Source organism: Amblyomma maculatum, chromosome 1 (assembly GCF_055883805.1).
Source record: "Amblyomma maculatum isolate TAMU_Amacu chromosome 1, ASM5588380v1, whole genome shotgun sequence".
In the NCBI taxonomy this organism is placed as follows: Eukaryota; Metazoa; Arthropoda; class Arachnida; order Ixodida; family Ixodidae; genus Amblyomma; species Amblyomma maculatum.
The window spans coordinates 393,344,878-393,357,920 of NC_139344.1; the positions used below are offsets into that span (position 1 = coordinate 393,344,878).

The following is a 13,043-nucleotide window of genomic DNA, read 5'->3' on the forward strand; positions in this document are numbered from 1 at the left end:
GGCAACAGCTACACTCTGCAGTTACCTTCTCTGACCGTAATCATTTTGTGCCTTCAGTGAGTGGGTTGCGTTAGACACCTCTCGGCAACAATCGCGTTTAACTGAGACAACCAGTGAGGAGGAAAAAGTTTCACTCTGAGAGAATGTGTCATGAAATACCAGGTTACCATTTTGTATGCAACTCCTTTAAATATGAGCAGTTAAAATTACACTGAGGACAACTCCAATTATTGCTCTCAATAAAAGTGTTCTGGCATTTAGGTATGCCAATGTTTGTCCAGCACCTCTTAACACCTGTTATCGAGAAAATTGCATTGTAAAATCTCCCCACCAGTCTATTCAAAACGGCTATGTCCTTTTTGAAAAGGATGTGTCGCCTGTTCCGTTCAGTCTACTTTTCACACTATTTCATCATGAGCCTAAGTGAACAGCTGTGCAGTGTAGCCTCAGGGCCTCACTTTATAAAAATATTTCATCTTGCTTGCGAGATTTGCCAGCTGTCAATGCGTTTTTTTGTTTAGCTTGTAAATGAAGTGCCATTATCAGTAAACATGGTCCCTTAGAGGTTTGAATGCAGGGCAAATTGTATTCTCTGTTCCCCGTTAAGGAAGTTGGTCCTTGAAACACTGTCATGCATTTTGAAACTTTTTTTTTAGTTCGTCTGCTCAGCTTGCGTGTAATGCTATCTTACCATCTCAAGAAAAGACAAGTACATAAGGATGTGAATCCCTTTGAGGAGTCTCGTTGCAGACTGGTGCATTGCAAATGCATACCTGTACAACAAAACTCAACAGTGGAAGAAACACTTTTATTTCCACTCAGTCATTACAGAGCAGTTGCACACAACACTGCATTTTTCACACATTCTCAGATGCAAGTGTCAATAGTACAACACCTTTGGTTACAAAACATTTGATTACACACTTGCAAGGAAGAGTTCTAACATTCACTTTGGTTGCAAGGAATGTAGTACATTTAGCTGGGAACTGATCACAGTAAGCAGGCATTCTAAAACAGTACTAATAAAAAAGCAGATAAAAGCTAATACTTTGCTGCAGCACACTACTAGCATACCACTGCGACAAGCTCAAATAATGAATTGGTCCTTGTATTACACGTACTGAAAGCATTGCTGCTCTCGGACACTGAAGAGCCACTGCCAAATATGCCTCGCTGTGTTTCGTCACAGGAGTTCCTGGCAAAAATTTTTATTGCTGTGCAGTGGTACACATGGTGTAGCGGCTTTACTTGGGGGATGGGTGCAGGGACTCTAGGACTGCCCCAATGTCGGCATGCTTGACTTCGAGCAACTGGCGCAGCCAGCCACCCTCATTGTTGAAACCCATGGCGAGCATCTGAGTGAGGGCAATGTCAACTGCAAGGCAAGTGACGGGCATCAGATTAGTTACAGTGGACAATCGAGCAGAACAAGAGGACTACTCAAAATAAACTGATGCAGTTGTACATCATAAGCGGTTGCGTGGAAATAAGGAATGAATGCTGCTGCTTTGCTAAAATGAACCTATAAGTAGTCTGCATGAAGCTTTCTACACAGACACAAAAAGCTAAAATGCTGAATTTTACTAAATGGCTGTTGTGCCTCTTCATTAACTGCAATCCTACCACAGGATGAGTGCCAACAGGTCTCTGTTCACTCTTACAGTACTCCAAGCACAAAAAATATTGAAAATGGGTGAAGTGATGAAACCCTAATGAAGTTAAACCGCTTAAGTATGACAAATCTACAAAACTCGTGATAATAAAGAGAAAAAAACGTCAGTGCCCTGCCAGCTTACCAGGGCTGTCTGCTTTAGGAGCAGCTGGCAACAGCGGTACTGCGGGCACAACCTGTGGGCTGATGGGAGGGGGCAGGGTGGTCTCCTCCATGACAGAATCACGCAAAGGGTTCAGCAGGGTCCAGCCAGAGGGTGCCCCGTCGGAATCCTGCATAAACAATACAAAAAGCAGCAAGTCAAACAACAGCTCAAGCCACATTACACTTCAAGGGGGGCCAAATTGCAGTATTTACTTCCATAATGTATCCCACGGGTATTTTTTCCGTCAAAATGATAAAACTTTGCTCATAAATAGCCCCCTCAGATTAAATGTCTCAAACCCCTGCAAATTTTCTGAAGAGTATTATTTGTTGTTTCAATTAAATGGCCCAAACCACACCCATGTTTTATTCGCAGCATACCAAGTATACTGCCATGCGCAGTACAATGTTGCCAATAACATTACAGAGCACACTTCAGATTTAATTCCTGTCATGCCTTACCCAAAGAAATTTATGAAATATTTTATATTTAAGCTAGCGCATGCCGCTGGTGCACATGCACATAAACCTGAGAAACCATCATATCTTCTCTAAGAAATGTGTGTCAAACGTCACAGTGTGCTCCATTATATTTTGGCCACACCTGGTACGCATACAAGGCAAGTGCCGTAGTCATAATCCAGGTCACGTGGGTACGGGCTCCACTGGGTACAATCTGAAGGAAATTCTACAAGCACTCACCACCACAACATCAGAATTCCTAGAGCCATCCCCCTGGGTTGTGTTTCCACCACTGCCAGCCTCTGCTGCCTGGAACGGCCCACCAATTGGAGCTGCTGGTACACTGCTGCTGGCGGCAGCTCCTTGAACATCCATCGGCTTCTGCGGTTTGGCAACGGGGGGCACATGCTCTGCACTGCTGGAGCTTGCTTGGTCCTGGGACGCTGTGTCCATTGGTTCTGTTGCACAGTCCCTCTTGGGTTGTTCAGGCGGTGCTGTGTTGCTGGCCATATCATTGAGCACGTCAACTGTAATGCCTGCAGAATAAATAGTGGGCGCGACTCTTAACTCCACGACAGTACCTGAGAGGACAGCACAAAACAATCCGCTTGGACACAACAGCCTTTGGTAGTCTGCAGACAAAAAATGCTTACCAAAGGGTTCGAGGAAGTTGGCCACCGTGTCGCCAATGCCACGCAAGATCTCCTGGTACTGCTGCCTCTGGTCTGGCCGGGGGTGTGGTGGTGAACGGGGGTGACCCTGGGCAGGGCACCCTCGCTCAGTACCTCTGTGACCACCTCGACGGTGATAACCACAATGGCGCCACAGGCGCTTCCACCCAGGGAATGCCCACAGAGGACGCTGGAACAGCAAAAGGCATTGCTCGTTGCACCATTTTAACCTTGCCTGGCAACACATAAATCACCTCTTTAGCACCTCTGACAGCAAGGCATAAAGAGTGGCTTTTACATTGCAACTGCAGGCCATAAGCACAGGAAATTACAGGAACCTCTCTTCCCATACCTTAACATACTAGCATTATTAAATGCACTAACAAATCCTATCAATTATTCTAAGCAAAGGCAGTTGACGGCACTCAGAATGAAGCCCGCTGTCCATGCACAAGAATTCCCGATTCCTCATGTTACTGCAAAATGCTGTTCATGCATAAACAAAAATAAACATTTTACTCAAGTAACCCATTCAAGCTAGAAGCTCAGTGATTCAAATCTAGAGGATCCCTTTTCTTTTTTACAAAAAATACTGAGCAGTGGTGCCCTAAATTAACACAAGACACAGAACAAATAAAAATATTGTTGATTCCCAAGAACACTCTCATGGGTGTTAGCCCAATCTCAAATTTAAATTTTGTCTTTTCAGACACTATGATAGTCGGCTTGTGCCTTCCTTGTTTTTAACCACTAGCTTCTCTAAATCATCCACAAACTTAAATTTCTCCCTCATTTCACAAACTATGGTTTTGTATCAAGCATATGCAATGTGAACCCTAGGCCTTTGTAGCCACCATTCAGAAGCCATCCTAAAAAACAACTGCTAGAGATTGGGCTATAACCGTCATGTCACACAAGTGAATGAAATCATCGAGCATCTGTAACCACCGTACAATGACAGGAAACTTAATATGCAAAACAAGCTTCATTTGAAATTAACAATTTGCTGCCTTTTGGCAAATACTGCCCAACAAAATGCATGGAATGAATCAAATATTATCATGCCAACACTGAGAAGCACACTGCTGCATTAACCCCTGCTGTGGGACACCAACCATAGTCGCCCTAAAATCACAACATTCTCAAAAGACAGTGAATCCCTGCACTTCCATGTGCATAAGTAGCCACATAAGGCAAGAGCTGCTCCAGGAAAACGCTGGACCCTTTCAACTCCTTTCTACACATACTCCATAATCAATCTCAACAACAGCAGCACCAAGACTAACTCACCACGCCAGGGTTGACAAGTTTCAGCATATCGTGTTCGTCATGGATCTTCTTTCCATGGCATGAGTCGCACAGGTCATAGTCTTCACACTGCAGGCACTTGTACCGTACTCCACGGATCTCTTGGTCACAGGCATCACAGAGCACCCCAGCATGAACACGGGTGGAATCCTCCGTAGCACTGGCACCAGCAGCTGGCGCGGGCTTCCTCTCATCACTGTTGGCACCAGCAGGTGACACTAAGACTACAAAGATCTTCAGCACGCCGTCTTTCATATTCTGCACGGCCTGTGCAAGCTCTGCATCGCTGGACATGACAATCTCGTCTCCTTCAGGATCTGTAAAAAATCGAATCAGTAATACGTTTAAAACTACAACACGTTTACTTCTCTTCGTTTATAAAGCAAGCTTCATGTAACATCATGCATTGCTGGAATGTCCCCTACCTGCCTTGTAATGGAAAAAACTGCAATGCTAATATAATGCAAGCAGGCTTCCAATGCGCATAACAATCCGAACTGCATCATGCCAATCTGTTGCGGGCGCATGGGGTGGACTCAACGCGAAACAAATGCTAGGCAAACCGCGCGACAAAGAACCCAGCGATGCCTTGTGCGGCGTTAGTGAAGCGCGGAGAAATTGCGCACTTACCGGTCCAGGACAAAATGAATTCCATGGTTAACGAAAAGGCCATCCGGATTCTCTCATAAAGTCTCCTGTAATCCCGCAGATCCTCGATGACAAATCGACGGATCTCGGTCACGGATCCAAAAGGATCTCGCAGGTATGCCTTGATTGTCACAGTCATTGGGTCTGTCAATCGAACCTGCAAAACATATGCGCAAGCGATTACGATCATCCAACGTATACCGTGCGAGGTGCTACACCTGATCATAAAAGCAAGACAGAATGGACACATGACGCTTCGGGCACAGATCAATGAGTGTATACGGCTGATCAATGACGGCTGCTGACCGTCAGTTCGAAGAATGCTGGAACCTAACTGCGCCACAGATCAGGCCACTTCCTGATTAAACGTGCGAACAATGTCGCACACGATTTGTTCGAGATCGCCGATGGCACGACAAACGTATACCTATAGCTAGCAATATAACTTAGAAAAACTACATAACATGGATAAGTATACAAGCTGCCTAGCTAAAGAATAATGCATGCAAGTTCCGCGGTAGGCACAAAACAGCTGACGCCATGCCTAAAGTAAGTTTGCTTGCATGGCAAGCTCACCTGAGGTTGCGACGAGGTGGCAGATCCAGTCCAAAACGGCGACTGGCGGTTGTCCATCGTATTTATACGCTCGAGTTTAAGTGACTTGCACCTAGTCAAATGTTCTCGACGATTCTGCCGGCCGCTTCAATTCTTCCGTGTCACCACCTCAAGGAGACACCATTTTGTTAGTAAACATTGGTCGATTCGTATCACGTGACCATATCCTTCTCTGCGATTGGCCGTGAATAAAGAGCGTGAGAAAGGATACGCAATGATATCATCTTTGCGAGCCCTTGCCACTCTTGCCTACCTGCGTAGCCGCTCTTGCGTCAACACATGTAAGCCAGTGAGGCCGCGCGTAGCAAGTTGGGAGACCCTGTGAGTCACTTCGTTCGCTCATGCCCCTGCATCTAGATGAGTGCTGCATTGCGTGATTCCTTAGGTACACTTTTCGGACATCGCTAAAAGCTGCCCTTCTGCTGTTTGAGAAATGTTGTTGCGGTGTTCTCTGGTTTTATGCAGGCAGCAGTCATGAACAATAATTAATGCAGGTATATATGCGGTCATCGTCAATTGGAATTAGGTTGCGCGAAATTTTCATTATGGATGAATCAAATTCGGAGCGGAAAGTAAGCTCAGAAAGACAGCAATATCTCATGTAAACGCACATGTTATGCGGCTAAATTTTTACCTTTCTAAGCTGCGCGTGGCGCCTGGATCCTTCCGAATCGTATATATTATCCACTTTAAAAAGTTACAAACCAGCCACCATGAATACAGTGACGTACAGTCTTCGTCAAAAGTGTGGAGCTCATGGGGTATATGCTTCTGAGCTACTTCGTGCGGCTAGCTTGTAATGCATTTAGTGTGTTCTGATCGAACCTCTTGATGGTAAGAATATTTTTGCCCTACCCTCTCCAATGGGAAGGACCTCCCCTAATGCTAAATCAGTGCCACTACACGGCTCAGAAGTAGATCCCCTGGGCTCTACACTTTTGACAAAGGATGTACATGCATTGAAAATCTGACTTATTTTTTAATGGGAAAGCTAGGGCTGCAGAGATATGTGCCTTCAAAATTGGAAATTGAAATATATGACCCCACTCTTCGGAAGGGATCGAGCGTCGCATATCTCGTTCTTCGCAAAGGCGGGAATTTCTCAACATCGGGAAACGGAGCGTCTCGAATGCGCGCGCGGGATCTCCAAAGAAATTTCTTTCATGGAGCTATATGGAACGAAAAATTGTAGGTGCAATTTTAGAGAATTAAGAAGCATGCAGCATAACCACAGAAATTTTGGATATTTGCTTGAAAATAATTAACTTTACAACAATCAATATATCTTCGAATCTCGCATTTCTAGGCTTCTAGATTTTTACTATTAATACACAAAAGCGTGCTCTATTGGTTTTCAATGGCAGTCGGGCTCAATTGTTGCGCAGGACAAATTTCAGATGATGTATGGTAGTGCAATGGAACGACCTCCAACCGATGACTGGGCCGTCTTGACCGCCGAAGTCGCAGCACTGCGTTCGGGACTCAAGTCTTCATCGCCATCTGATTCCTTGAAGAGTGCTAAGTTATTCTATCCAAAGAGGTGGACGTGCCTTAATAGACATGGCCAGGTTATCCGGAGTTCAAATGAACTGAGCCCTCCGTTCCCAGGTGCCCCCCGAGAGCTGGAAAAAAGTACGAATTTCGAGGTTTTGTTTGAAAATTGTCAAATCATCTTCTTCCTGATTTTCCATGATTTAATTTAGAGCTTATGTATTGCAATGCCAAATGCTTCAAAAACTGTTCGTCTTATCGTACGCTTAATAAGCGACATATTTCGCCAAGTAAAAAACTTTGTACTGAACCAAATAGATAAAAAAAAATTTCAAACAGTTTCAGCTAATTGTACCCTGTTTCAGATGGTTTCAGCTGGCCTGTCCTACTCAACTGGACCTAAAATCGCACAACCGCTTGCACAAGGTCGCTTTTCGCGCTTGTAAGTAATATTTATTAAATGGTGCTGACGAAGGCCTATTCACAGGAGGGGGGATGAGGGACAGGGGGATTACATTTGGACGTCATTACGAAGGGAGTAATTACTCATTGACATCCACCTAAGCGCATGCCATACGGATACAACAAAGGAAAGATGTTCCAGAAACTTCTTCCTGGTCTAGGGAATTGAACCCGGGACCACAGCCTTTCTGAGGCAGTTGCTCTACCGACTGAGCTAACCAGAACGATCAGCAGATCAGATGATAGAGCGAGGTCGAATTTATCAATAACTCTAAGCACTAACCGTGGTGACATACTGAAAGCTTATTTCTTTTGATGTCTTGGTAATTAAGGCAGTCCCACAACATGTACTACACAGTTGGGCGGACGTCAATGTCGCATTTTCTACGTGTAACCGGCCACATATGTCCGTCATCGTATGTGTGCCATGAGCAGAGGGTTTGGGAAATGAGAAGTGGCTGCGAAGGCTGTGTGCATGACTAGTATGAAAATCAAACGGAATTGCTTTAGCACTTCTACAACATATACTATCTGACAATTCTCAAGGGCAGCTTATTCACGTGGCGGCGCCAAGGCGGCGGCCGCTTTTCGATGGAGGCGAAAAGCAAGGTGCCCGTGTGCTGTGCGATGTCAGTGCACGTTAAAGAACCCCAGGTGGTCTAAATTTCCGGAGTCCTCCACTACGGCGTCTCTCATAGCCTGAGTCGCTTTGGGACGTTAAACCCCACAAACCAACCAATCAAATCTAATGGCACGTACGCAGCACGGAACATCAGATAGAGAGAGAGAAATAGTGAGCGTCGTTTGTCGACGCTGGCATCGGTGAAACCCGAGCTGGCTAAATGTGGTTGCAAAGCATCTAGGGTGTCCGACGAGCAAGCGGCGCGGAGCTGGGAGGAATAGTGGCGGTGAAAAACTTATGAAGGCCAAAAATAAACGAAATTATATATAAAGGAGTCGTACGACTGAATCTGCTAGCGGCTATAGCATGCCGGCGCCGACGCGCGTTGCTTTTTCTTGACGTCCTCTGCAGGCCATAGAACTTCTTTCGTGGTCGCAACGCCGGATCGATATGTGTGATATTTTGAAGACCGTGTGCGTTGTTGGAGTAACGAGACAGCAACCGCTGAAGTTTTGTGAGCGGCCGTGCCGGCGATATGTAGGTGCAATGATGCCTATTCTGTACCATTTGCTGTCGTGATCATCTCGTGTTTGATGACATAGATTGTACCTATAACCTGCTGCAGCCGAACAAATTGTGCGTGTAATCTGCGATCTGTGCCATTAGTGAAGAGCTATAATTGTGTTATTTCTTCATTGGTTGCACTGCTGTGCGCAGAAAGGTGAGTTGTAAATAAGTTCCGTCCTATGTGTTTTGATAATCTGTGCTACGATCGCCTCTTGCTGCAACTGCTGCAACGTGTGCAGTGATCAGAATCAGGGTTAGTAGCGAGTGACTGCTGACCGAAAATCCACGACCGAACGCGGTCAGTCTCTGACGACCTTAACGCCACGAGGATACATCATTGTAGCACTGAAAATCGTGAGCGAAATCTGATAACGGCAGACCATCCTGAATTTTTTTGTGTGCTTTTAGTTTCATATGCCTACCTTTCGATGCTCGAGCTTGAACCCTTGAACACGCGTCTCGGCATAGAGCTCGTCTCGGTTACGGCGCTGAGTTGAGCAGCAACTTCAGCTCGGCCGCGGCGCAGCTAGTGCACTGTTCGAGGTTTCAGTGCTCGTTATAGAGTCTCATATAGCAGGGATAAATACCGAGTCCTCTCGTTCGGACAGATTTCTGTTTTGACAGGCAAAAAGGCACCACTAGACTAACGTAACTTTAGTACGCTGTAGCATTTAGACAACGCGATCCGGAAATTTGATCATCACCGATTTGAACTCGTGCCATCTTTGCGCACCGGGTTTTGATTGGTCCATGGATTGATTTAACATATTTGAAATGCCATTTTTAGAAATTACAATTCAAAAATATCCAAGAAATAACCAGGCTGTGTATGGCTCAAAATATTGCTAAACCAAATGTGAACAAAAAGTTACAAGACGCCATTAATAGCTGTTATTATTACCCATAGATGACGCCTCTATCTGCTGCTGCTAGTTTTCCTGGTACCAATTTTTGCCGCAACTTTAATTGCAACTATCTCGCTCAGCTCGGACTTTAATCAAGTCTTGCTCCATCTACTGTTAACTTGGCTACAGTCAAAGAAACTCTTGCTTCATCTGCTTTTACTTCCCAGGCTCTCGTACCTTTACTTGCCCGTTATTTCAATGCGTTTGACTCCGCTGATTGATTCGATCGCAACGCGACGGTGCGGCCAATGCTGTGCCGCTCTACCTTTTGACAATCTTGACGTACTGCACTACTATATTAATGTGCTCCCGGTTTTGGGTTTTGGTTCCCGAATCTTGAATCTTCCGTGCTCCGTTTGCGAGCAGCCAAGTAGTTAAGCGCCGTAGTTAGTGACACAGATATTGGTAGTATCTCTGGACCAACCAGATATCATGGTAAGTGGCCAATTTTTTTCAGCACCTGTTGCTGCATTTAGCTAAAACACTGCTCGTGCACTTCTTCCTTACCTTTTCATGGGCAAGCAATGACTTAATTTTTGCAGGCGTCTCGGAAAAGTGCAGCATCTGGAGGTTACAAGCGCAAGCTGAGCGGCAAACCCGAACCGAGTGAAGAACAGAAAAATGACATCAATGAGGCATTCAACTTATTCGATCCGAATGGCAGCGGGTTCATGGAAGCGAAGGACTTGAAGGCAAGTGTCATATAGTCTTGTGACTGAGGCCAATGTTATGTAAAAATTCTCAAAACCTTCTCACGCTAGTTTGCCATGAGAGCATTGGGATTCGAGCCCAGGAAGGAAGAGGTGAAGAAGCTGCTAGCCGAGATTGACAAGCAAGAAACCGGTAAATAATGCCGTTTTCACGAACTCCACTTTTACGATTCTGCCAGTTAATCGCGTCATGACGAATCGCTAATTGACAAATCGTGAAGAGGGCAGCTGCTTTGCAAGCGACGTGATATTTACAACTGTCATTCGTTTCCTGCTGTTTTGCGACACTAGGAAAAATAGCGCGGGAAGAGTTCATGAATGTAATGGCTACAAGATTGGCGGAGAAAGACATCAACGAAGAAATAATGAAAGCTTTCCAGTTGTTTGACGAAGACGGCACAGGCAAGATCTCCTTCAAAAATCTTAAAAGCGTTGCCAAAGAACTCTCTGAAAACCTGACGGATGAGGAATTGCAGGTAAGGAACCTTCTTTGCTTTTTGTATGCTGTGTTCAAAATCTTGTGCATGAGGAGACATATTCTCTCATCTGAAATTTTTGTATAGTACTGCAAGAAGTCTAGCCGTTTACTTATTGAAATATAGCCGACATAATATTCTCATCTTTCTTTAAAAGTGCAAAAAGCTGCGTCTCGAATAACATTGCTTTTGGATTGGGAATCATGGAGGAAAAACAAACTGGTCACTGTTGGGGAGGTGCTACAATTGGTTGCACTGTTGATAAACTAGTGGGAAATCCAAGTGCGAGATATTTCAAGAAATGTTATTAAAGGCACTCTTATACAAACTGTGTAATATTTCAGGTATGACTTCACCTACCTTGGTTGCCGCTGTTTTTTTTTTTTTTTTCTTTTTCCATGCAGGAGATGATAAGCGAGGCTGACAGGGATGGAGACGGTGAGGTTAATCAGGAGGAATTCCTTCGAATCATGAAGAAAACATGCTTGTACTGAGCATGTACACTAATGTTGTCCAGCAAGCCGTGCTACTTTTGTAAGGCTGGAATACTGGCTGCGGCAAAGAATGACTGCTTACAAACCACATTGTCATATCCAGTGACTATCCATAACTCAGTGTGTAAGCCACTGTGTGCGAGTCTTTCAGTGCATTTATCTCTATGCGTGTTCATAGTTGTAAACCAAAATTTTTCCAAGCCAAAGCTCAAACCCTTGACATGCTTCCCAAATGTCCGATTTACCTGGTTTTCATGACGTTTGTACTTGTTTTTCTCATGTATTCTGACCCTTCACAAAAATGAAGCTTCAGTTTGTGGGAAACCACACTGTTTCATAACAGTGCATGCGCATTGACGGTGCACAGAGTGCACATGCATGAAAGCATCTATCTGCGCTACATGTATGCATCACTAGCACATGCCTCCGTGTGGCTGGCAGTCATCAGCCGTAATCAGAAATGGCCCTATAAGAGCACGTGTGCTGTAAGCCAAGACTGTTTGCCAAATACATTAAGTTTGTATGATGTTCACTACTTATCCTCTATTTATATAGGTGAATCATGAACTGAATGAAAAACAATGCTTTATTTATGCACATTCTTTGCTGTCTTGGTCAGATCGTGGTGCCTATTTTTTCTCTTGTACAAAGTGGTGAGCAACTTGAAGGGCACAAGCTTAATTTTCACCTTGTTGAGTATGGAGGGCCACACTGATCAGTGCATCTTTTGCCTTCACATGACCTGCAACCTGAACATTTTGCCCAATTTGTGGTTGTTGTGAACTGAGCTACGGAATTCAGACACAATAATGCTGTCTAGAAATGCCCTGCAATGAATTTGGCTATGTTAAACTTTCACTTTTGTTGGTTGTTGTTTTGTATGGAAGTGCTTAAAGCATTTTCTCGTGTAGAAGCTGAAGTGTTTGAGATGTTCTTCGCAGAAAAACACCTATTTTCAGCCGCCTTCACTGAGGTCATATAATGAGCTTGCCACTTCTCCTGATGGAAGAATCTTTGTTCTCTTCTGTGAAACTGTTTTCCTGGTCACTGAACTGGGCCTGTAGTCAGAGTTTGCTTCATCAAAAGTGTCGCTATCTCATATGGACACGAGTCATCTGCTGGGTGGAAACGCCGGAACATGATTTCACCACTTCTTGTTCGGTAGTGGCAACACCCAGTTCCGGTGTTTTGACCAGTCAGGCGACTTGAGGTCACGTGAGATAGCAACACTTCGATAACGACGCAAACTCGAAATATGGGCCCTGGTGCAAGCTCCACCTGCCAAATGCAAGCACTCACAGTGCTACAATCGGCCATAACATTACAGCTGACCAAATTTGTGCACTTCCATGAAGGGCTAAAGAAACAAAACTAAGAAGCATGGCAAGTAGGTGTTTCTGATCTTTTTTTTTTAAACATATGGCAGATACTCAAAATAGTTCATTTTTTGTTGTTGGGGGTTTCTTTTCACATCACATTCCAAAAGCGGTGCATTTCAAGTGAGCCTATTCATGCGAAGCCCCCAGAAGATGGCACCAGATGCCCATCAAAAAAAGGATGAGAACTTCATAATTTAGAGCTATTCTCAAGTGTCGGGTAAGGCTCAGATTAATGACAGCCAGTGGTACTGCAGATTACGATTCTGTAATCCACTCTTATGACTACATTTTAAGTAATGAGATAATCATAGCATGATGTTCTTGCAAGCTTGCTTGACAACCGAGATTTGAGGACAGCAACATTATCATGTAAGAAATTTTCCCCTTGTGCTGTGCTTATTAAAGATTATAAAGTGA

General features: G+C 44.5%; 2 protein-coding genes across 2 annotated transcripts; one reads left to right on the plus strand and one right to left on the minus strand.

Moving 5' to 3' along the window:
- Nucleotides 1-787: 787 nt before the first annotated feature.
- LOC146208569 (sequestosome-1-like) lies at nt 788-5,660 on the minus strand. Its single transcript, XM_084594968.1, has 7 exons — nt 5,482-5,660; nt 4,888-5,062; nt 4,240-4,574; nt 2,932-3,139; nt 2,519-2,814; nt 1,797-1,944; nt 788-1,375 (listed from the first exon to the last, which is right to left on the minus strand). The coding sequence occupies exons 1-7, from the start codon at nt 5,536-5,538 to the stop codon at nt 1,245-1,247; spliced, it is 1,350 nt and encodes a 449-aa protein (XP_084451094.1). The 5' UTR covers nt 5,539-5,660; the 3' UTR covers nt 788-1,244.
- Nucleotides 5,661-9,576: 3,916 nt separating this feature from the next.
- LOC146208570 (uncharacterized) lies at nt 9,577-12,663 on the plus strand. Its single transcript, XM_084595038.1, has 5 exons — nt 9,577-10,002; nt 10,110-10,259; nt 10,329-10,410; nt 10,569-10,753; nt 11,158-12,663. The coding sequence occupies exons 1-5, from the start codon at nt 10,000-10,002 to the stop codon at nt 11,245-11,247; spliced, it is 510 nt and encodes a 169-aa protein (XP_084451164.1). The 5' UTR covers nt 9,577-9,999; the 3' UTR covers nt 11,248-12,663.
- Nucleotides 12,664-13,043: the final 380 nt, after the last annotated feature.

Coding starts and splice junctions, on each gene's coding strand:
- LOC146208570 (XM_084595038.1), top strand. Junction 10,411..10,568: donor GATTGACAAGCAAGAAACCG/GTAAATAATGCC, acceptor TTGCGACACTAG/GAAAAATAGCGCGGGAAGAG. Junction 10,754..11,157: donor TGACGGATGAGGAATTGCAG/GTAAGGAACCTT, acceptor TTTTCCATGCAG/GAGATGATAAGCGAGGCTGA.
- LOC146208569 (XM_084594968.1), bottom strand. CDS start 5,538: ATGGACAACCGCCAGTCGCCGTTTTGGACTGGATCTGCCACCTCGTCG. Junction 1,945..2,518: donor GGAATTCTGATGTTGTGGTG/GTGAGTGCTTGT, acceptor TTGTTTATGCAG/GATTCCGACGGGGCACCCTC. Junction 1,376..1,796: donor TCCTAAAGCAGACAGCCCTG/GTAAGCTGGCAG, acceptor CTTGCCTTGCAG/TTGACATTGCCCTCACTCAG.